Genomic DNA, 25,114 nt, shown 5'->3' on the forward strand with positions numbered 1-25,114 from the left:
AAAAAATAATTTTATATTTTATTAATTGGCATCAATTATTACAACATCAAATTTCATATGTTCTCTTTACGCCTCGGTTGATTGGCATACTTTGTGAGGGCTCAAGACCAATAGCCGTAAAGACTAAGTAAATACAATCATCCGTTTAAAAGTGATTTTGATTGCGCAGTTTTTTCTCTTAGGTTAGTTAAGATACTTACCAGTAGGTAACCGTTCCATTCTCCAATTTCCGTGACCTTATCACCATAGTATAATATAAAAATTTCCATGTGACTCTGTGTTTACTAGAGATAGGTTCTTAGTTATGATAGATATAAGGGAAGGAAAATAATGATAAGCCACAGGGGTTAATGTTATTAAATTTTTATTGAAAACCAATGCCAACATGAGCATTCGTACCTAAGGAATAGCATTTACTGAAGGAACTCGAAGGCAAAATATAGAAATATATTATTTTAGAAATGGAGATAAACAACAGAACGAAGTAACACTACTATCTCTTTTTGATCCGCATAACACTACTTGAAAACTACGTGATAGGAACGTAAACGTAATATTTGGGTGGGTCATGGCCAATGCAATGAAAATTTTCGTAAGAATTCATAGTTTCACAACATTCCGGAGTGAAATGAGGTGCTAATAAAGTGACGTCATCAGCTTTTTAGAGACGTCAGGCACGCCGATGAACGAGTCCTTGTTATAATGTTGGTCCATTGAATAAATTTGGACGTGATGGATGCTATGACGACGACGGTATTTGTGCAGATTAAATCCCTTTAACAATAAAAGCCGTTATGGCCAACGAGAGCAATAAGTGTTTTTTATATAAAACCTCTTATTATTCTGCCACAATTGCTCAAGGCATTTAATGCTACGAAAAGAAATTGGATATTTCCTCCTTCAAATGTTTCTGGTATTGGAAGGAGCTCGCTGATGGTTAAGTATTACTAATTTTGGAAGCAGTCGGTAATCTGAGTGAGTTTATTTTTACCATTGAAGCCCCGATTCACTAAAAGGTCAAAATAATTTTCCAAATTCATTCGTAGCTCAAACCGTGTCGTCTCAGCATCTTTTGTTTAGTATTTCTCCATCAACTCACTTCTGAGAACGCTTTATCGCATGATAGATTTCACAAAGGTGGGTGTGGGGAATTATACATGGGATACACAATACTCAGATATCTTGCTTAAATTTATGGATGAGTGTTCGCTGATTTGCTTTCACGTTGATCGGTATTTACAATTTTACATTTATATTTATACATGAATAAGCCATGCCTTTTAAATTTATTACAACATTTCTCTTCGAAGATAATAGTTACTTATGAAGCCAGAATCAGCATTCAGTACTTCAATTTCCGTATCTTGCTAGTGACACGGTTATGGGTGGGATAAAATGGCGGCAATTGCGAAGAACAGTCGCTAAGCAATGGGAAAAAATAATATTATTCCTAACTTGCATCGAAAACAACTCAAGTATTATTTGAGGTCAATGGAATGCAACACGTGAATAAACAAGTTCAACTCCTATAAAATGCATGGGGACAGTTGAATCACAACAGCTGCATTTTAGTTCGGCACGGACTTAACCATCACTACATTAACGTAGTACCTACTTACATGTACATCTTATACACCACCTCACGTTACGTTCGTACAAAAGGGTGGATATTTCACACGAGAAAACAAACTGCTTTGCGTCTTTGATCCATCAGCAAATTGAGGAGAACTTTCGTTCGCACGTCTTTTACTGAAGACGTAAATATATCACTTCATTTTTTAAACTTGAACGTCAAATAGCTTGCGTGTCTATGAGTTCATGTAGGTCTCCTTTTAGGAGGATTTTTATGGAATTCGTCACTCATCTGCACACTTTTATACACTCTCTCTTGAAGAGTGTTCAATTCACGAAGTGGTTAATACTATGATACCACTACTCTTCAATTGCCTGTTACCGTAGCAGCCCCAAATTTTTTTTCTTGTGTTCGGGGACTTTACATGCTCTTTCCGAGTTTTTAATGTTTTCATTCCAAATATATAGTTGTTCCGAGGGGACTCTGGCATAGATTTTCTTGTAGTATCTTCCTACACATCAAGAAAATTCTGTAAATATGAGTCTTGTGATGAAGATGAGGTCACGTTATGCCGGGCCGGAAATGGGCGGTTGTTTTAATAATGCAGTAACTTGTGTAACGAAAATTAAAATACGATTTTGATGTCATTCGAAAGTACTCGAAAGTAAATTTAAATTTTTGCTTCCTTTTCCGAGTGTAAAGTGGATGTCAATTTATTTGTTGATAGTTTTGGGAATTTCTAGGTTTTATCATTCGCAAAATATGTCATCTTATTGCAAATAATATATTTAATAAATGAATTTTCGCTGTTATACTCGAATTTGATGATTTACGATTGAGGGGGAAACTTAAATTCGAATGAAGTTTTTTACGTCAGTTGCAAACTATAAAAACAGTTGTCTTATGGTCGCAATAGCTACATTTTTTCAGGAGAATCGCTCAGAAAATTCCTACGTTATGTAATGACAGAAAAAGTGAAGAGTTCACTGCAAATTAAAAAAAAAAACTTTTGCTTTAACTTTTCGGCTGTATGAATCCTACCCGGTCATGAATGAGTCAATGAAGCCTTGCCGTAGCAGAAGATTTGCAACGCCCGCAGTTTAACATTTCCATTGGTGGGTGGAATTAATATTTTTTCCTTCAGTATTATCGCTGCCCTTAACCGCTCCTTTAAATTCTGTGGGATACACTTTCAGGGTATAATATCTGCTCATTTTAAAAAAGTATTTGTATTTTAACCACCCACATGGCATTATCATTTTCTTATACATGATGAACGACAAGTCAAATTTCAGTATGCATGATATTTCACTTTTATATCTGTGAATCTAACCTAGAGTGCCATGTCTTTTACGATAGCTTACATACTATCGTCAATGCGTTTATGAATTGGTCGCATTAACTTGTGCATTGTTTCTGGATCTTAACTAAATCAGAAATGATCAGATTCGCGCAAGCCTTTTCGTTAGGTATTACTATTTATATACGCTGCCAGATTGGTAATTTAAGCATTTGGTTTCCGGAAGTGTATCTGAAGACGAAGTTTCAATGCTTGAATTATGCTTGATATTGCGAAGCTTTCGTCAGTCAACATCTGTTTTTGACAATCTTAATTAAGTCGAATATCTTTTTCCAACCATACCTCTGCCCGGGTCTTCAACGCAACCAATAATCTCGCCTCTGTAATTTCTTATTACTTTTCTCCAGCCTTTAGTTGTGGAACGCTCTGTATATAATCCCGCATAAGCCTTCGAGGATACAGACACACCTACCACTGTGCGAGGAAGTTGGGAAAAAACGGAAAGAACCTTCCTTGGGTCGCAGTTTTGTTCTTCCTCACTGGAGTATGGCGAGCTTATTCCTATTTTAACGTTCAAGGACCGGAAAAGGTACCTGTCATAAAGTGTATAACTTAGGTAAGTGTAGTCAGTGGAGAAGATATTGTTTACGTAAGTATTACCTTGTCACGATAGTGTGGTGAGTTTATCTCAGTTTCAACTTTACGTAACATCTACAAACCCGCCAGTCCCAATGCCTAAGAGAAGAGAAATCAATGGGAGAACGTAGTCCAATGTTTGCCTCCTCTCACAGATGAGTAACAACTTATGTTAGCGTGGGTGAAACAAGTCCCTTCTTATGCATTTCGCAGCGGTTCACAGACGTCGCTGTCACTTGGTGTCAGCTTTTTTTCATCTCACAGGAGTGTGGCAATTATATCCCCACGTCAACATTCACGAGCCGAAATATCCAGAGAGAAGCGGAGTCAGAGGCCAGAATGTTGCTTAGGTGATGGACCCAAACGTTTACTGGCGTCATCGGTGAACTATATTCAGCAACCGCTCCGAATCACCTTGCATCTCACAAGAAGCGAGCGGCCCACTTTCTTCGTACCCTAAATTTGAGGTCCCAGCAGCTGTCGTCGTTCCAACGTTCACGATTCGAAAAATCCATCTTATCTAAAACTTATAGAGTGATCGAATCAATGGAGGAACGATACTCTGATCTCATTTTGTCCCACGTCGCTGCTACGCCACTGTTTCACGTAGTGGTATCGGCTTGACTGAGCCAGAACGACACAAGCCCTCAGCCTTCTAGCTTCTGGTCCTCTCCTCTGAGTCTCACGAGAATCTCAGCGCGAGCCACTGTCATCACTTTTCACATGCGGTCCCTGTAGTTTCAACGTTCAAGAACAGAAAATTCCACCTCATTCGAAACTCAAAAAGTAGCTAGATCATTGAATCTTATTTTTGTTCCACGTCGCAGATGCGCCACTATTTCAGGTATTTCACCCTGAGTGAGCCATCTTGAGTCGACACAAGCCGCCAGTCTTCTTGCTTCAGGTCCTCTCACGAGAATCTCAGCGCGCGGGCCACTGTCGCCTTCACCAATTTCACTTGTGGTCCCTGTTATCGTCTTCGGGCGTCGCCTCCTCCTCGTCGTCGGCCTGGGGAGGCCTCGGGGAGGCGACCCTCGGGACTCAGTCCCTGTCGGGTCAGAAGATGACGGTGAGCGGGCGTCGGAACTCGGCGCCTCCGCCGCCGCTCCCGCCTCCGGCCACGCCTCCGGTCGCCCCGGCACCGGCGCCCCCCGAGACGCCCCCGACGTCCCCTCCGCCGCCACCGCTGCCCCCGCCGCCTCCGCTCCCGCCTCCGGAGAGCTGGTGGTGGTGCAGGTGGGAATAGGCCGCCGCGGCGGCCGCGTATTGCGACATCAGAGCGCTTCCTCCGCCTGTGAATGAAAAATGGGTTTTTAGGTAATTATTAATCTATATCTAATTCCTAACCCACAAGCCGCATAAATAAGGCATTGGCGTGTGGGATGTTATTCAACTCAACAATCGTTTATTCCAAGAGTAACAACAGATATAAAATATAACTCACTGTAACAAAGTTACAAAATTTATGTACTTGTGGAGCTGTTTAGCATAGCGCCACATCAGCATTACCGGGGTTAAACACTGGTGGGGGAGTGGTATTGGCCCGGCATTCGCAGAAGGACGGCGGAAAACCCCTGAAAGCACCGTCAGACCACCGCGGTGCAATAAACTATATGTACAACAACTCTTTATACATACAAAGCAAAATATTGAACGAAATTACCACCAGCAATTATTAACTTCCTTTATTGTTCTTCAAAAAAAACCAATTGCCGTACTAATCCGTTCAGCAAAATTTCTCTCTTAACACGCTGACTGCCATGTTGTTTCAATACGTATATCCAGTGACGCCATCAGTCTTTTTTCATCAGTTACGAATTTTTGATTCATCTCACGTAGAAGTATCATTATAATGAATGTGAAATGAATTTCGCTCTATTTCGAAGTAATTTTGGCCATAGTGACCACTTCAATTACGGTTCCTGCCAAAACAATCCCTCCCGTTACCCCTTAGCTAAAGGAATACCCTGGGATTCAGTCACTTTGTGACCAGTCACCATGACCGTCACGGCGGTTAATGTGTTAATAGATCCTTTCAATATATTCTATGGAAATATATTGGGGTTCTGATGAGATGTTTTTAGTACTGCTCTTAAATATATCTATTCTTAATTGCTCAAGCAATCAAAGCCCAGCGCTATTAAATGATAACGTGACGGGAATACTTTAGTGGCACATTTTATGATGCTGGTAAAAATGCGTTTGGTTTCGCGGTCATGTTGTTAAGGTCCTCACTCTTTGCGAATGACGAACGAGCATATAATATTATCTCATTTCACGATATAGAGAAAAATTTTGGACAATCACTTCAAAATAATTTTTGTTTCCATAGGATCATTTAATCTCTTGGTACGTTATTCATACCTTATTAGTTATTTATTATCATGGACATTAATGAAATTACTATCTCACTATTACCGAGTCTAATCCAAGAAAGGCCTTGCCGCTTGCGGTTATATGACCACACTGTCAGAAAATTTCATGCTGGAAATTTCATTGCCCTTTTTGTATAGTTCCTAAATTTTATCTCAATTATGTTTCATTAAAAGTTGCACTTATCTATTGCAAAATTTTAAGCAGTGAAATTCGCCTTTTTATTCGATGCTGTCGTATTGCAATGGTTTTTCCCTTGTTAGACCACTCTAGCAACTATTAGGTTGAATTAAGTTCATCCAGTATAATTATTTATTATGAGACTACGAAGGTTTGCATGATATTAACATTCCAATTTCTTCATTTCCCAGTGACAACCGCGTCGGTTACTTTGTGGGGACATCAGTTACCCTGGCACTATCGCAAGCGTATTCAGGTCGAAGGTGATCAGGATGAAGACGCTAGCTATAGTGCCAGTGAATCGGTTATCGTCACATTGCAACCGATGTAGTAGTAACCGGAAGATGGAGAATTTAGTTATAATTTTACTGTGCATTATACTTTTGGATATTCTTTTCTTTGGAGCGAAAGATCTGTTAAAAAGCGAAATATAGGCGTTTCATATGGTGTTACGGGAGAATCTGATAGACTTCAGGAGGTGGTAGGGGGGACATTTTTCAGCACTTTTGGTCCACAAATAGGCAGTTATAATCGCACATTTGCGTCCAATCTTAATTATTTAATGCCCTTAAAAATCCAGAGTAATATATAAAATATCGCAAAGGCTGGATAAACAAGAAAAACCATTTTCATCGTAACTGCAAAGTAGAGGTGCACCCAACAAAGTTTTTACGTTACGGTACCAAGGATTGCGATCTCATGTTTAGGGCAAATAATGCATAGAAATGTCTCCCCTACGACCTCTTAGAGTGCTGCAGATTCCTCCTGAAACGTTCTGTATAGGTGTGATCTTAGGTTTTCCCGGCAGAAAGGTGCAAATTTTTTTTCGGGTTTTCCACCGGTTAATTTTTTCCGTGTCTCCCGACGTTTCGAGCAGTGACTTGCTGTTCTTGCTCAGAAGATCACCTGAAGATGAACAGCAAGTCGTTCCTCGAAACGTCGGGAGACATGGAGAACATTAAACCTTCGTAAGTCACGTCACATTTTGGAACGCAATTTGTCGCGCGGCGTCTCACACTATTTAGTAATGGTTAAAAAGAATACATGCCAGTAGAAATAACTGTTTTAACTACAAAAAATCATTCATATAATATTCAATTTCATGCATGGGCATCACATATATGAATAATCATGATGGAGATATTCATATTAATTAAATAATTAATACACTTTTTTACAGCAATGATATTTTCATTCATGTGATATATTGAATAGAATCATAAATGTGTCGCAAAAGGTTGCGTGCCCCAAATTAAATGCTTTAAATTTTAAAATTTAAAAATTAAAATAAAATTTAAAAAATAGTTGTTAATAATGTATGTTTAAATTAGCCGACGCATTTAAAACTTTGCAATGAATATCGCGAAGGAATTAGTATGTAACGTATTGTACCTCAAGTTGTCGCGAGGCGTCTATCAGACGCTAAAAGCAAAACAAAATATTCTCATTAATTCTAGAAATGCGACGAAATATGAAATCATATTGGTGACTAATTCAGAAGCATAAAATAATGACATACCAATAAGGACAGTTTTAGAACTTTGAAAACACGATATGGGTAAAGAAAAGAAAATGGACGGAGGGTTAGCCGGTGGAAAACCCGGGAAACCTTTCTCTCCTGTACATGTGTTATTGATATAACACGTAATTTCTGCGTTCGATCCGGGACAAACTCACCTGAGGCTCCCCCGGGGGTCACGCCACCCCCACCGCCGCCGACCGCCTGCTGCAGGGCCGCCACCGCCGCCGGATAATAGCCGGCGAGCCCCTGTCCTCCGTCCGAGGCCTTCTGCTCGGCCCCCGGCGAGGGCGACCTCGCTGACGAGGGATGGTGCAGGTCCAGACCCGCGTATCCTCCGCCGTACGCCTTCGTGTCGAAGTAGGCCTTGGTGATGGCCGGGTCCAGGTAGCTCGTCCTGCCCTGGTGGTGGTGGTGGTGGTCCAGGTGGTGGGTGGCCGCGTGGTGGTGCGCCAGGGAAGGGGGCGGCGGGGGCAGGTGGTGCGGAGGCTGGTGGTAGGATGGCGTGGAGGCGGTGGAGGTCTGCCCCTTGAGTCCGGTCGGGGACGCCGGCGAAGCGGAGGAGGAGGATGGCGAGGCGGAGGAGGAGGCGGAGGAGTGGTGGTCGCCCGAGGAGGAGTGGTGGGGGCCGATGGAGGTGGTGTAGGGCGTGGAGGAGGACGTGGAGGTGTGCGGAGTGACGGAGGAGGGCGTGGTGGAGGTGGGGGGCAGGGGGGCGTACGGCGAGCGATAGTCCATCGAGTGGCCCACGACCTGCAATGCAAAGGAGGAACATCTTCTTAGTGTTTTAGTAAAGACCTTCCTCAATATCACATGGCAGAGAGCAATCCATAGAGAAATATGAGTTGATGCTTTCCCAGCGAATAATGTGGGTAAAATCTTCTCGGGATTCCCACCGGGTTAATTTTTTTATATTAGCCAACGTTTCAAGCTCCAACTCGGGACTCATCCTCAGGCTAAGATCATGAGTTTAACTTAACGTTCATCGGAAGTAATTTGCTTTTCCATGCCTTTCAGATATCCTCAAGTTAAGGTTACAACGATATTATATTGCGGTTAACGCTAAACTTACATTATAAAACCAGTCCTTTGAATTAACATTGGATAATGAGGATAAATTAACTGTTGTGGGTATCCCGAGAAGGTTTTACCCACAATTCATAGTTTTTTCCTTGCTGATAGCTTTAGTTCACCTGGACACTCACGTGGACAGACCGATCATCAGACCCATAGGACCGGTTTAATGATGTACAGTTAACATATTTCGTATAATGAAAATTATAGCAAATGAATTACTCCCTTCAAGATCCTGAGTTTAACTCATTCATCGGAAGTAATTTGCTTTTCCATGCCTTTCAGATATCCTCAAGTTAAGTTTACAATGATATTATATTGCGGTTAACGCTAAACTTACATTATAAAACCAGTCCTTTGAATTAACGTTGGATAATGAGGATAAATTAACTGTAGTGGGTATCCCGAGAAGGTTTTACCCACAATTCATAGTTTTTTCCTTGCTGATAGCTTTAGTTCACCTGGACACTCACGTGGACAGACCGATCTTCAGACCCATAGGACCGGTTTTATGATGTACAGTTAACATATTTCGTATAATGAAAATTATAGCAAATGAATTACTCCCTTCCAGATCCTGAGTTTAACTCATTCATCGGAAATAATTTGCTTTTCCAAGTCTTTCAAATATCCTCAAGTTAAGGTAACAGCTGTATTATATTACGGTTAATGCTTATCCGACATTATAACACCGGCCCATATAGTGAATTGATGTCGGAGATAAAGCGAGTATACCAAGGGAGTCCGGATCAGAATTATTTACTCTGTCTAAGAATCCCAGGAATACTAACAGCATTGCACAGCGCGCCGTCCTGGCACTGGTTAACAAAAGACATAACAGTAAAATAACACTGTTATTAATTTTGCTGCCTCAAAATTCTTAATATTTACATTCGTTACCAAAACAAAAAATGTTATAAAATATAAACAATTACTTGTGATAAAACAACACACAGACTAATATTTCACTTCTAATAAGAGTTTTTTATTTATTTTTATTTTATTATATTCTCAAACCACCGGATACAGCTCTTATTGGCCATTTTATACCGGGGTATTCAACTAATGTAACAAGTAAACGTACACAAACAACAATACCCTGGACCGGGGAACCCTACCCAGGCGGGACTCGAACCCGCGACCTCTTGTTTGGCAGGCGAGAACGTTACCCCGCCGCCACCGTTAAGGAAAGAGTGTTCCAGCACTGTTAATTTTGCCATGACGTCACTGCAAACATTCTCACAAGTGTTCATTCACGCGTTCATGCATTTTCATTTAAACATTAACTGGTACGGATTAGTGCATCATGTGATCAGGCCGTTAGATCACTGAATCTTATGGAAAAACGGGAGAGCTCTAGTTAGTTAGCTGTAAACGTTGAAACCAGTTGAACGAATAAAATTACTACTGCTGTTTGTATCTTATTACGCACAATGAATTTCCAGAAAGTGAACTCGTCAAGAATCGATCTGCAGGGCTATTCAGAAACTGTTCACGCGGTCGCGAAGTCGAAAGGTCTCGCGACTTTGATGCGAATATCACATTGTTGCTATTCTCTGAGACATGTCGAGTTATATGCTTCAGTTTACGTGCCGAAGGTAGGCAACGAAAATTCAGTTTCGGCCACCTGAACAGCAGACGAAGATGTCACATAGTGTAATATATGTTATACGAGGCGTGTTTTTAAAGTAAGTACCGTTTTGACATAAAAATCAACAAGTAAATTTTTTCCAAAAAAAATTTATTCACGTGAAAGGCCATACTTTACTCTACTTTTCTACATAATTCCCATTACTATTGAGGAATTTATCGTATTTTGGAACCAGCTTTTGTATGCCATCGTCAAAGAAGCTTGCCGCCTGATTAGACAACCACTGCTTCACATTCATCACCAAATCAGTGAAGTGTATGGTGAAAACATTATGAGTGATGGAATGGTGCGGAAATGGGTTAGGGCCTTTAAAGATGGCCGCACAAACATTCATGACGAGGAACGAAGTGGGAGACCTTCAGTCATTACCGATGAACTGATTCAAAAAGTGGACTGTAAAGTGAAAGAGAACAGACGATTCACCATTTCGTCCTTCGCTGAAAAGTTTCCTGCTGTCACAAGAAGTGTTCTTTACGAAATTGTGTCCGAACGGTTAAATTATCGGAAATTGTGTTCACGCTGAGTGCCAAAAATGACGAAGTGAAAACGACCGTGACCGTACTTGTTGTTTTTTTTATGTCAAAACGGAACTTACTTTAAAAACACGCCTCGTATATTTCCACTGCGGTGTAAACACTGGTGTTCATTGATTAAAAATAACTCACATTCGGGTGTACGCCGCGTGTCGTAGTGGAGATTGCCCCGACGTTTCGCGACCGACCTCTCGTCACTTTTTCAAGGGAATAATCTTTTAATTTTAATCGTTTATTCCCTTGAAAAAGTGACCAGCAGTCGGTCGCGAAACGTCGGGGCAATCTCCACTACGACACGCGGCGTACACCCGAATGTGAGTTATTTTTAATCATCATGAGCCGCGAAAGATTCAATGAAGAAACTGGTGCTCATTGTAGTTGTGGACATATTTTCATTTCATGTAAGTAATATTGATGCATACTAAGCCGTTTATTTCATGTGATTTACACATCGTCTCATAAATGCTTCTCATACTCATATTTCGGAATATTCCCAAAATTCCTCTCACCTGGTGGTGGTTGTTGAGCTGGTGGGCCGCAGCGGCTGCGGCGGCTGCGGCTGCAGCCATGCTAGCCGCGCTGAGGGATCCGTAGGCGTAGTAACCTCCCATGCCGCTCCCGAGACCGGCGGCCGCACCCACGCCACCCGCTCCCATGCCAGCCGCACCCAGGCCGCCCATCCCGCCCATGCTCGCCATTTGGTGGTGCGAGTGGTGCGGGGAGTGGTGGTGCTGCGCGTGGTGCATGCTGCTGGCCATTCCTGCGAGGAAAATGTAGAACGCAAGCCATGAGTATGATGCAAATTTAAGTAGTCGCGTCGGGTCTATATGATTATATGATGGTTTTTTATCCATTTAAGCCTTAGTATTTGTTCATTTGCGCCGGTTTCATAGTTCTTTTAAATTTACATGTAAATTTATTTTTATGGGTTTTCGGGGGATTCTTTTCCTTAATTGACCCGTGACGTAGTTTAAAGTACTTGAGCGACTTCATATGCCGCCATACTCCCTGACATAAATAATGGAAACCGTTCGATACCTCCACTGCAAAACGCTCAACAATCGCCCATCGAATCAAATCCGCTCAGCAGCCAACAATACGAATCCGCTCAGCGGGCAATAGCAGAAGCATAAACGCTCACCTCCGATTCCCAAAGCTTTCGAGGTGAGCCTTTATGCTCCGGATACTGCCCTGGTAAAAATCTAACGCTTGCCTGAGCGTAGAGGTAGCGTCAACGGAGAGTTCCACACGTTCCGTGTGGCTTCATTGACTCCCGGTTCACTCTCCGAGACTACTCAAAACGCTCATCTCCGACGCTTGGAGAATTGGAGGTGAGCGTTTATGCTCCGGACACTGCCAGCTGAGTGGATTCGTATTGTTGGTCTACTATATGAGCTGATTTGATTCGGTGGGCGGTTGTTGAGCGTTTGTGCAGTGAAGTTATCGCGTTGTAATTGGCATATTGCTCCATAACATGTTGATCGAGGTATTATAAGCGCATTAATTTCGTGAAGTAATTGAGAAAACCTACAGTTTTACACCACCCTGTAATTAAGTACTCTCTCTTCTCATACACTGTGATGCCTTATACGAGGCGATGGCTCTGTGAGCCGAAACACGTCGTATATAATGAAATGATTGTGGATAAGTGCAATGACCTTTTATTTCAATGTATCAAACTTCCACTACATCTCGCTTGAATTGGTTGAATTTAAACTTCATTTAATCGTTCTTAGTAGGAGGTTCTTTGAGAGCACTACAGTCGACAAAATGCCATCTCACTGTAAAGATGCGTTTTTACTAACGCGTGTGGCTATTGGTCGAAGAGCTACATATCTTGCAACCATGAAAATGAGCAATGAGTGATGATTTAGCTCCATTCCTTCTAGAGTTAGTTCACCGATACGCAATTTTTTGGGGAAAATAAAAGGAGGTAACTGTTGCAATATTTCCGAGTGGAAATAAATTCAAACTCCTTATCTCATAAATTGCTGGGCGTGGAAAATTTCGGGAGAAACATAAATGTATGTTATTTACTAGTACTATGGAGGTAGTAGTTTCAGTCAATCATTCTTGTCCGTATAGAACATGTTAGTTTTTAATTGTTGCTACTAATGCTGTTGGGTGAGATATTTGTTCAGAGTTCTACTCTGCCATGTGTTCAAGGTACTAACTGAATACTGACTGACCTAAAACGACCCATTGCCATTTGCTGGTGGATTTATGGTGAGGAGGAAATAGCCTAGTGGAACCTTATTACAAGGCTAGTTTACCTTTGTAAATTTGCATATCTAATCTCATCTAGCTTCTCCCACTGTTAACCATCACTTTCCTAGCCAATAATGAAGTCCAATACTCTTCAATCTCTGGCTCACATTTTCAGGGCATGTATTAGCGAGGAATATAAAAATTGCCTAGGTGACAATATTTTTGGCAAGAGAAAAATGCGTTACCATTCCATCACCTTCCTGTACGCCATGTGGGCGAGTGATAGTAGAATTTGGGATGCTTTTCTTTAAGTTTTCTTACGAATAGTGAGCGAAATTCACCTTCTCCTCCTCCAGAACTTACACGATTTATTTTGGAAAAAGAGACAATATTTCTTTTTTTCATAGCTAAACATAAGAGGCCAACTTGCAGATATCTGTGTATAGATTGGTGTAATGAATGCTCTCCAACAGGATAAAACTCCCGAGATTTTGTTAGTAAAAAGATGTAACTGTTGCTATTATGCCGCGTGGAAATAAATCCCTCCTCCTTTTTTCTTAACATGGATGACGTGAAAAAGTCCGGGAGTCCGAGAAATGCATGCTATTTACCAGTGGCGTAACTATGGGGGGGATGAGGGGATATATTCCCCCCCTAAAGCCTCAGAGAAATAAAACAATTATTTAAAACTTTTGCCTAGTTTTGACTCTTAACAAATGCAACTGCTTAAAGTTAAATTTTTAGTGCCAAAATTGTGTAAAATGTATTTCCAGGTATGTCATTTTTCAAAAATTTTCCCGGACCCCCCAACTTTTCCGTGGGGAGGGCCCACCCCTGGCCATTCCATCCCCCCAAAGCATCTCCTTAGTTACGCCACTGCTGTTTATTTACACTGAGGCTTGGTCGTACCCAGCGAGGGACAGAAGGGGGAAGCTGCCCCCCCCCAGAAGCTAAAATCGCAAATATCTTTAAAGAAAATAATACTTTTTCAAGCAAATTATTTTAAAAACTAATAAAGAGCCGTTACAGTTTCCTTAAAATGTTGACTTCATTCACCTTTTCCATGCTTAAATTTAACTTACAACTTGAACTATCATGGCTTGCCTCACCCCCCTAGTTTTGATCCTGGGTACGCCCTTGCACTGAGGAGGTAGTAGTTTCAGTTAACCATTCTTGTCCGTAGTGAGCAGGCTAGCTTTTAAGACTTGCTACTGTTGGACGAGGAGCTATCATTATGCGTCACTATTTTAAAATTTGGTATTCCACTCTATTATTTCCTCACCTTCCCGTTGGCCACGTGGGCGAGCGGTAGTAAGGATTTGGGATGCTTCTCATTCAGAGGGACCGGTTTAGGAGAGGAAAATTCAGATTTTGTCATGTTTATTAGGAATTCCAGCCGTCGGAGGCCGCCGCTTGGCGGGTTCCAGTAGCACCCGGGACATATCCCCTATGATCACCCGGCGTAATCAAAAAAACAAAAGACACGAACCGCGCTATTCCTAGTGATTTATTTCAATGGGAGAATAGGCTCGTTAGGCCAGCTGCACGTGGTGGGTCAACCCAAGTTGAAGGGTGGGTGGATATATATTTAGGAAAAAAAGGAAAGAAATCCGACGACATATCTACGCTCGCAACGGAAGAAAAAAAGCTGTCGTTAGGCATACTCGGAGTCGGAGTCCGGATGTCAGACGGTTGAGAGATACCGCCTTTTCGATACCGCATGAACAACCCTTCTCCGTCGACCGCGGGACATGGTGGTGGTGGTTTAGCTCCTATCCTCGCCGCCACACCTTTCACAAGCCCTACCTCACCTGAAGAAAACCCCACCCCCGACCCATCTCATCTTTCTTACGTTCCCCAAGAGACCCCTCCCTGCTTCGTGGTAACCCCTCCACCTCTTTTTAGGCCGTAGACTTATTACTTAATTTATGCCCTCTTCTGATTTACGCCGCCGCGACGCTCCGTGCTGCCCTCCCCCGCTGTGAGATGGAAGCTCCACTTCTTCCCTCTCGCACACGAACCGGCCCGACACTACAACAAACCCCTTTTTCATAGTCTTCTTATTCGTATTCCTCCGCTCCTCTTTCCGCTAGGAGACATTCAGACTCGACCTCCTAGTCTGCAGGACGCCGATCTCGGAATTTCTCACCGTTTTCGTCGCCGAAAGAATTTTCGGCGTGAGACGAGGAGTGTTTGGAAGCAGACATATGTATTCGAGAATCCAGCCAAGAGATACGCCAACTATCGGACGAATCCGGAAGTAACGCTCCGAGAATACCAAGCAAAGAGAAATAAGATACGGAAGAATAACCAATGACAGCAATGTCAAAATTCAATTCGTACCAAATCGATGCTTAGAATATGTTGTTTCATAAAAAATACAATAACAATTGTTATAATTGTGAAAAACGCATTCAACTTAAGATTAATGCTATAAGAGAATTGCTCAACATCATATATAATTTTGGCAGAGTTATTATTCGGCGTTTGCCGTTGGCCAATGTTTAAAATTGATATTTACTTGAAAAGGCTTAATAAACCGGTACTTTTTTAGTTTATGCTCTAATACCTGTATTTATCTAGTAAAACATTTTCAACGATATTTATCGACACGAAATATAACAAGAAAAGAAAAGGTACCAAAATCAAAAAAATATCTTTTGCTATTAAGCAATCACAACGTCGCAAGTAATATATTTTATGCATGCATATTTATATATGTAGCCTTTCAGTTGTCATTCATTGCTACAATCCATTATTTACTGTGAAGGTGGTTTTTAGATTGATGGCGTTTAAGGTAACCAGCTTATGACACTTTTTCTTTTCCACCCTGCTAAGAATAGTGTTTATAGTTGAATTAACAATTTATGGTCATGAGTAATCGCCGTGAGCAAGTATTAGATATTTCAGCTATAAGTTAATAATCCCTGAATCTTTGTTGCTATTTGTCGTTGTCCCTAAGTATCTAAATACCTCCTCAAAACCAGGAAAAATATTCCTTGACATTTTTACTTTATTTTTCGAAGTGGCTCGACGATTCATCTCTTTTTATCTATCCCAGAAACACATGTACAAGGAGATGGTATGCTGGGCCTGCGAAGAATTTGGTAATGCCATTATTCCTTGTGATCGCTGGAAGAGTATCCTAAAAACGGAAAAATAATTAATAAAAAGAGATCAAACATATCGATTTAGTTTTTGTGTTCGGGAATTGCATTGTTTAAAAGTGGAATTTATTTTGTTCTAATTCAAAGTTAAAATAAGACAGAATTGGTACAATCGTCAACCAAGTCCATAAATGTGCGTTCTTGTAATCGCAGGAAGAATATCCCAAAAAAGGGATGCTATTTATTAAGAGAACAAACATTTCGATTCATTTTTTTGTGTGCGGGATTGTATTGTTTAAAGGCGGAATTTATTTATTCGAATTCAACGGTAAAATGTTCTAAATAGTACAACCATCAACCAAGGTTTGAATATGCGTCGAAATATAAGTTTTTAATAGGACGGTGTGACGTGCGAATGTTAAAAGATAGTGAAAAGGAAGGAAGATTTCAAGGAAGCTATTTTCGGCACCACCGCTATCTGCATTCCATCGGAAAACGCCTACGGTTGGGCTCGCGAAGAATTTAGTAATGCCATCAGTCACGTCGTAAATAGTTTGGACTTTTTCATTAATGACTACAGTGGGGGGGGACCACAAATGACCCTTAAAGCGGGTGCCACGCAATTAATCGTGCGAGGAGGCATCTTTTCTTTCTGCCTGTCGGGCTTCCAACTCTAGCGCTTGATTAAAATTTGTTTTGTCTCTCGATTCGCCTACATGAGAGAGGATTGGAAGGCGCCATTATTTTTGCGGGCCGTCTCTCTCACTCACATTCATTCCCTTATCTTTTCGACTTTCTTCGTCCCCATCCTCTCATTCTCCCTTCTTCAATAATATGTATTGTTGCAGGGAGGTCTTTTTCTTTCATTCCGTGTATGCTCCGTTAATACAGCACCTATAGTGATAAATGAGGCATCATTTTAAACGTCAAATCACCAGCTTTTGACGAAAAATACAATCTCAATCTCATATTTTACTATTTACCCATTAATTTTTGACTTAAAAGTTTCGATTTTTCCATATCGATTGCCTACTCACTCGAGGTACATCGATTTCATGCATTTTTTTATTCTTAACTTCAAAAAAAGGTTTAAAAATCCGTTAAATCCTTAACTAAACCAGGCAGAATACCGGGTGTTTCTTAATGAATATCGGGGTTTTCATGCTTTATAATATTTATTACAGTAACTTAAAGCTATAAAGTATACATCAAATAAAAGAACAACTCAAACGGTATTGTTTGTTAGCAACAATGTGCATGTGCACTCAGTTTTTCTGTCGCCCTCTGCTAGAAAGCGCCAGTGGCGAAGATGGCGACTCATGAACAGTAAGATTTTTGGGTGTTACAGTTTGCAAAGATGGAATCTTTAGTTATTGTGTGGCGAGAGTTCCATACTAAGTTTGGTTATGATTCTCCAGGTGATAATAAAATCCGTGCCTCCACTGCAAGCTGACCATTCGGTATTCATGCAACATGATTGAAGGAGCTGTTGCAATAATTACTGGAGAGACGTTTGGGAGGAACTCGCATTTCGTCTTGATGTGTGCCATATGACGAATAGAGCACACATTAAACATTCGTTAGCTATCATAGAAAACTTTTTGAGTAGGTCTTTCATTTGATGTATGATTTGTGGCTGTAAGTTAAGTTTAAAAATTGTTAGAAAACGTGAAAATCACGATATTCATTTAGAAACACCCGGTATTATAACTAGAATCTTAGAAGTGTGGGAAAAAAGTATATAGAAAGTACTTTATGATACACCTCCTTCTCCATTAAAAACCCAATTACACCGTTACCTTAATATACTTATTCCCTTGATAGCTTGAAAGTGCGAAATTTTCGCATAATAGGTTACCAAGTCTTTCTTATTCTCCCTTAACCTCCATCCCATTTCTTCACTCCTTTTCTCTGGACATTCGGCTTAACCCTACTAATATTTTTGCGTCCCGTCTCTCTCACTCACATTCATTCCCTTATCTTTTCGACTTTCTTCGTCCTCATCTTCCTCGGTCAGTATCCACGCCTTTCACGCAGGAGACTGGTGTTCGACTCCCGAGGAGAACTTTTTCAATATCCCTAGGTTTTTACCACGTTTATTCACATCTTTTAACACTTGGTAAATGTAACTTTGAATTTTGTTTGTTGATTCTTAAAAGCGTACTTCCATTTCTCTCTGTAATTTCTCTGCATGTAATTTCATGAGCAACTTGACAATGTATTTAACTGCATATATTTCATGTTTGACGAGGGGTTAGATGGCAGATGGGACTTTCTAGTCCCAATCTCGCCCAATAAAGATGTTTATTATTATTATTACCATAGTTGACTTCATGTAATTTCAAGAGTAACTTGGCTACGTATTAAACTGCAAATATTTAATGTATGACGATAGGTTAGATGGAAGATGGGACATTTTTAGTCCTATGTCACCCTATAAAGTCGAGTTAAGTTATTATAATGAATATTAACTCCCCGCTTCTGAATCTCCCTTCTTCCATCTTCCCTATTCTCCCACACACTATATCCTCTGTCCTCCCTTTCTCTTTAAATTCGTCTTAATCCCTCTATTATTTGTACAGCCTGTATCTCCCACTTACATTTATTCGCTTATATTTACGACTTTTTCATCTCCTCTTTCTTCTTTCTCCATTCTTTCCTATTTTCCCACACACTACATCCTCTGTCCTCCCTTTCTCTTTACATTCGTCTCAACTGTTGTCCCGGGTTGGTTTCAAGGATAGAAATTAATGAATAACTTGAACCTAAAAAGCACATGTATTGTATATTAAAAGATACGAAAAACTGAAACTTATATTTTTTTAAATCAGAAACAACAATGCACATGGTAACTCAGAGAAATAAACATTGAAATTGCATTCACATATATTCCAACATTAACCCCTTTATTATTTTTACTGCCCGTCTCTCCCACTCACATTTACTCGCTTATATTTACTAATTTCTTCATCCTCATCTTCCCTTTTTTCTTTCTTCAATCTTTCCTATTTTCCTACACACTACATCCTCTGTCATCCTTTTCTCTTGACAGTCGTTTTAACCACGCTTTTATTTTTGCGTCCCTTCTTTCTCTCACACATTTATTCCCTTATTTTTAGACATTCTTTGCCCTCATCTTCTCTTTCTCCCTTCTTCAATCTTTCTTATTTTCTATCCATTTTCCTCCCTTTCTCTTGACAGCCGTCTTAACTTCGCAATTATTTTGAGGCCGGTCTCTCTCATAACATTTATTCGCTTATGGTATGCTATTTGGAGGAGGCGACCGACAGCTGAGGTCATTTTCACCATGAAAGAAGGACGTAGGGAAACCCGGCGCCTGCATTAGTCTGCTCTTAAGGAAAGGCTTCAAGGGGACCACGGCTTAACGTCCCATCCGACGGACGGAGTGTTGCGCTTGAAATATTCTCCACACAAAATTCAAGCAGGGATCGGGCAGTCTCTGAAAATTCTCCTCCACCACCGGGATTTCAACCCAAGCCTACGATATGTAAAGCCAACACTCTGGCCATCACACCTTCCCGATCCCCATTATACGCCTACCTTTTCGACTTTCTTCTTCTTCACCTTTTCTTTCTCCCTTCCTCAATCTTTCTTATTCTCTCTCTCACACTCCTTCTCTTTCTCCTGACAGTCCTCTTAACCCTTTCCTCAGCGACTCCCTCTCTCTTCCTGACGTTCGTTTTATGAGACTCGAATGAATAGTCGGTCGCCCCCACCCTTCCCACCCCCAACTTCCCCCGACACCCGCGTGATGGCAGCACCTGGTGCGGGAGGTAGGTCTCGGGTGACGTCACCGTCACGCCGCGCGGTCCGCGGTGCGTGGTTGTTTGCCGCAGCCATTACTCATGCGATAGAGACAGCCGAAAAGAAATGGGAAGTGCGGTTTGGAGGGAAGGGGAAGCAGGGAGAAGAGTTAGCCGTAATGTATTGGTTGAGGTTTCTCCGAGAGAGACTATGAGACGTAAAGACAAACGACTTTATTTCAGGGTGAAATTATGGACTTAAAGTCCTCTCTCCGTCACTCACCTTCACACATCGCATATTAGGGAACGACCACAGTTACTCTCACACTTTGTCCCACGGATAGATAAGTCCTTCCGCAAATAATGGCATCAATAAATTTGATGAAAGCCTGGCTCGAGATTAATCGGGCTTAGTGACGGACAATTTTCGTCGCCGAATAAATCCAAATGACTTACAAAGAGTATATCAATGGCTACGTTCTAACAACACGTATCACAAAATTTGGCTGGTCTGAGTCAACGCTGCTAATACTGTTAATAAAAAATAAAATGCAAGCAAAAAACAACTCTTTGTTGAAAAATGTATGCTTCTTTTTCAGTTTAATGTATTTTTGGTTGTTAATTTTAATTAAAATTATATACAATTAATAAATAGAAGTCTAGAAGTTCTCTAGAAGTGTGAGTTCAATTGTGCACCTGTACCTTCCCCGCTAAAATGCAAAAAATGTAAGGCTTCAAGGGCTATTCAAATTTAAAGGGCGCTGTACCAAGACGTTTTAAAAACCTACTATATCGATGGTTAAGTTCTAACGACCCGTGTCTCAAAATCAGGCCGGTTTGAGACAGGTATCTCAAACGAAGTGTACTGACATTTAAAAAAATAAAATTCAAGCAAAAAATATCTCTTTGATGGCAAATGCATGTTTCTTTTTCAGCTTTATGAATTTTTGGTTTTTAGCACGAATACAAGGATCAAGAACTTTGCTATTTCCACATAATATTTTATTAGCACCGACCATGGTTTCGTTACAGAGTAACATTATCAAGGTGAAGATTTAGGTAAATTGACGGTATATATATAGCAGGAGTCGTTGGTTAGGAGGAGGTAAGGGTTGGGGTTGGAGCTGGGTTTGGCGTCACCGTAGGTGGGGTGGGTGGAGGGGTGGATGAGTAAGGGGGAAAGTGGAGGAGGGGGGAGCGAGAAGGGTAAAGGTGGTTTTGGTTTTTAATTTCTGTGTACCATTGAAAATAAAAATCGTTTCTTCTGCTAACCTAACTAAATTTTCTATTTTTGAGATACGTGTTGTTAGAACTTAGCCATCGATATAGCAATTGGCCGAAATTTTTTTTCGGGTCGAGTGTTTGAATGGTTCAAAGTAAATCTCTTATTTCTGTGCGTCCACCATGATGGCCATTTAGAAATGACAGTGATGTGTTTGTAGTATCGAGCTGAGAAGAAATTTCACCCGTAATTACATGTAGAAATAAAATTATCATTCGATAGTACGCATTGGTACAATTAATCTTTGGAGAATCATGGCCCCCTAAAATACTCAAGTTTAATATAAAAAAATAATTTTTTTAGTTATTTAAATTTGTGCTCCAATATTATGGAACGACCACAGTTATTCCCAAAATTTGTACCACGGATAGGTAAGTCCTTCCGCAAATAATGTCATCTATAAATTTGATGAAAACCAGGCTAAATATTAATCTGGCTTAGTGACGGACAATTGTCGACGTCGAATAAATGCACATGACTTACAAAGAGTATATAGCAATTGGCAGAATTTTTTTTGGTGTGAAGTCTTTGAATGGTTTAAAAGTAAATCTCTTATCCCCATGCATCCACACTTGCCCGCTTAGAACTGACATTGATGTGTTTTAAGTATTGAGTTGAGAAGAAATTTCATGTGCGAATAAAATTATCAATTGATAGTACGTAGAGGCTTTCTCAATCGTTAGAGAATGTTGGAGCGCTTAAGTACCCGGATTTAATGGGCGTATTTTTCCACTTTTTTAAGTTCACTGTTTTTTTAACTCAACTTTTCTTTCGATACCAATTACCCATACCCCAGCAATCAGCATGACGAGAAATCGAATTTCCAACTAATGGATCCATCTTTGAGAAATAGTTCAAAGATATCTCAGTGAAATAGGCTTAGCGTACGCTAGTTGCTTTGACTTGATGAATACTAGAAAGAGCGTTTAGCAAAAATGGAGACTCGAAGGATCAACAATGGTGATTGTTAGGAGAAAATGACTTTTTGGTGGGTCCGTGGCAGAAAAATGTTTTTCAAAAATCATTATATGCAAATTTTCTCGATAAATTAAAATATGCCGGCATACTTTCTCTATCCCTCGCAGTATTTCTGTAATTTCATTTTTTAAGACTATCTTTCGCGGAACTGTATTATTGTGGCGGAAAATAAAAAGTGGCATGCTGGCCATCAATGACGGACAATTGTCGCCGCCGAATAAATCCACATGACTTACAAAGAGAGAATTTTTTTTTTGCTTTTGTTTTTTTTCATTTGTTTTTTTTAGAGGTTTATCTTTTTGTTAAAAAAGGCCAAAGAGCGATTTTTCAAAAGACGGATAGCGCTATTTCAAAAATCGAAGGATTTCACGCGGCGTGATAATAATCCCAAAGCAAAGTGTTAAAAAATTCTGGGGTAGTTGGAAAATATTGGATTGTTTTGAATTGAGCACATTAGGTTACTTTACGAAAGCGATAAACCTGTACATGTTCCACTATCGTTTTTATCAGTGAACTAATCAGATTATGTAGCCGAGGATAGTGCATGTATGCTAATGTCGAACAGAGTTTAAAACCGCCATTCATTTGGCATCTCTCGTTCGCAGCAGGTCAAAAACGCTGACGGCAGATATTCTCCACTCCTTCCCCTTATACTTTACACTTCCTTCTCGCCCTGGTCTGAAGCGCCGATTCGTGCGGAACAGCCTGGAATTAAATTGATGAAGCCGAATGGAAAACCCGCCATCTGAAGGACCGATGGTCGTCCGGTGGATACTTAGTATACAAGAGAAAAAAAAGTTCCTCCTATTTTTATCTACCCCGACCGGTTTGAAAAATGCCCGTCCCAATCAGCGTCCTCCCCAAAAGTGCCCCTCCCAAAAAAAAAAGAAAAATAAAAGCATCTGGAACGCAGGGAGGAATCGGAAAATAGTGAATTGTGTTCCGATGTTTGAGAGTGGTCAAGGGGAGAGAAGAGGAAGCTAAGTGAGTGAGAGAATTGAGAAGAGATGGGTCATGCTATGATCCAGTGGCGTAATTATGGGGGGAATGAGGGGATAGATTCCCCCTCAGAGCCTCTGAGAAATAAATATTATTTCTCAGAGGCTCTGAGGTATAGAGGCTCTTATAAGTTATCAATAATTATTGTCTGATTTTTAACTTCAATTACAGCATGTGGTTAAAGCTAAATTTCTAGTGCCAAAATTATGTAAAACAGTGGCGTAACTAGAAAAATGTTTTGGGGGGGGGGATGAAGGGGCTTTGGGAGGGGGGACGAGTGGGGTATACCTCTCAGGAAACGTATTAAAGTTCAGGAAATATTTTGAAAAATAACATGTATTTTGAAAATGCATTTTGCATCATTTTGGCACTCTAAATTTAACGTTAAGCAGATGCAGTTATTATACATCAAGTCCAGACAAGAATTTAAAATAATTTTTTGATTTCTCTGAGGTTTTGGGGGAGAATACATCCCATACCCACATATTTACACCCCCAAACTGTGACTTTTTGAGGACTTAAAATAATTAAGGTTGGAAGTAATTGTGCGATTATGATTGTCTTTTTGGAATGAATTCCTGATTTAATGAAAAACTGCCATCATCTCTCGTTATCATTAAATTCATTTGCCTTATGAGTTCATTAAATATCGGGAATTGTGAGAAAATTTTACAGAAAAAATTCATTCCCTTTGACCTGAATTCGAACCCGATTCTCCTGATTTCCGACCCTGTGCTTTATCCAGTGAAGCTACTGAGGCTTCATTATCCTTTGTGTAACTTTTTGGAATATACCGGACAAGATGGTGTGGACTGTTGCGCAATTACGTGACTAGCAGGCCAGGGCGTTGATTCTCGTTCTCCCTTCGCCCGGGTCTTCGCTTCGCCAAGGCAACTCGAATCAAAGCGAAAATTTTCTCCGCGATTATTCTCGTTATTTGAGCACGTAGATGTAAACGCTGGGTTCAAATGTCTCGCCGGTGAAGCTAATGGGTTAGTATTTTAAATTTTAACCTAACCCAGATGGCACAAATTAAGGGAGTTATCTATTTCTTATGGTTTTCTTGCGGAAGAAAATAATAAGTAGCTTATCGTAAGCTCAGGAACTTATTTAAGGCAAGGATGAGATTTTAGGGAAGACTAGGTACGGAGTGCAGTTAAATATTCTCATATTATCATAATTTACTTGTGTTGGATGAACGCTAAAGGCGGCAGAACAGCGTACCGCACATCCTATGCTGCCTAGAGCCTTGCCAAACATGAATTTAAGGCCTACTGGTGAAATTCAGTGAGGCTTTATAAGAGCTGAACAACTGATTAGAGATTTTCCTGTAAGTATAAAATATTTTGACAACTTCAGGTGACACATCTTTTCGACAAATCGCATTGGCTATAGCCAGAAAGAACCAGAATTAGGCCCCAGGTCGTGCGAAGAGCAAAGCCCAAACTTTGAACCCTGGAGGTGTTCACTCTATTCATATTCTATTGGCAAAAAATCTTTAATACACTCCCCCTTACCACCTCCTACAATATTTAAAATGATTCCTGGAAGATCCTCTACAAATGAAATTTGATATAATTGTGCCTGTGATGGGTTATTTCTATTGAAAGCATTCTGGATTGCTGAGCGTATTGCGACCCTGATTTAATTTTAATCACGGAGATTACTTTACGGAGTCACTTGCAATGCATAAATTGTGCGATGATTCCGCAGAGAAATATATCATTTACCTTGACCAGGATTCGATTCCGGATTCCCTATGCCATGGCCATAAAGCTCCACATCTCAGATACCGTCACTGCGCTGGTTAACCCTTTCTAACCCAGAGCTGTTTCTTGGAGTAATAAAATTTCAAGATTTTTCATTTTGAAAACTAGAAAATTTTACACTCAATGATAATTATCCTAGCAGATAAATATTTCGTCATTAATATTTAC

General features: G+C 40.5%; 1 protein-coding gene across 1 annotated transcript in view; it reads right to left on the minus strand.

Moving 5' to 3' along the window:
• Positions 1–347: 347 nt before the first annotated feature.
• Positions 348–25,114, minus strand: part of LOC124168165 (transcription factor SOX-1-like) — a 63,944-nt gene continuing 39,177 nt past the window's right edge. The window contains exons 3-5 of the mRNA XM_046546288.1: positions 11,349–11,599; positions 7,740–8,334; positions 348–4,801 (exon numbers count right to left, since the gene is read on the minus strand). Coding sequence (XP_046402244.1) covers positions 4,566–4,801; positions 7,740–8,334; positions 11,349–11,599 — 1,082 coding nt within the window. The 3' untranslated portion in view covers positions 348–4,565. The remainder of the gene's footprint in view (positions 4,802–7,739; positions 8,335–11,348; positions 11,600–25,114) is intronic.

Source organism: Ischnura elegans, chromosome 11, assembly GCF_921293095.1.
Source record: "Ischnura elegans chromosome 11, ioIscEleg1.1, whole genome shotgun sequence".
NCBI lineage: Eukaryota > Metazoa > Arthropoda > Insecta > Odonata > Coenagrionidae > Ischnura > Ischnura elegans.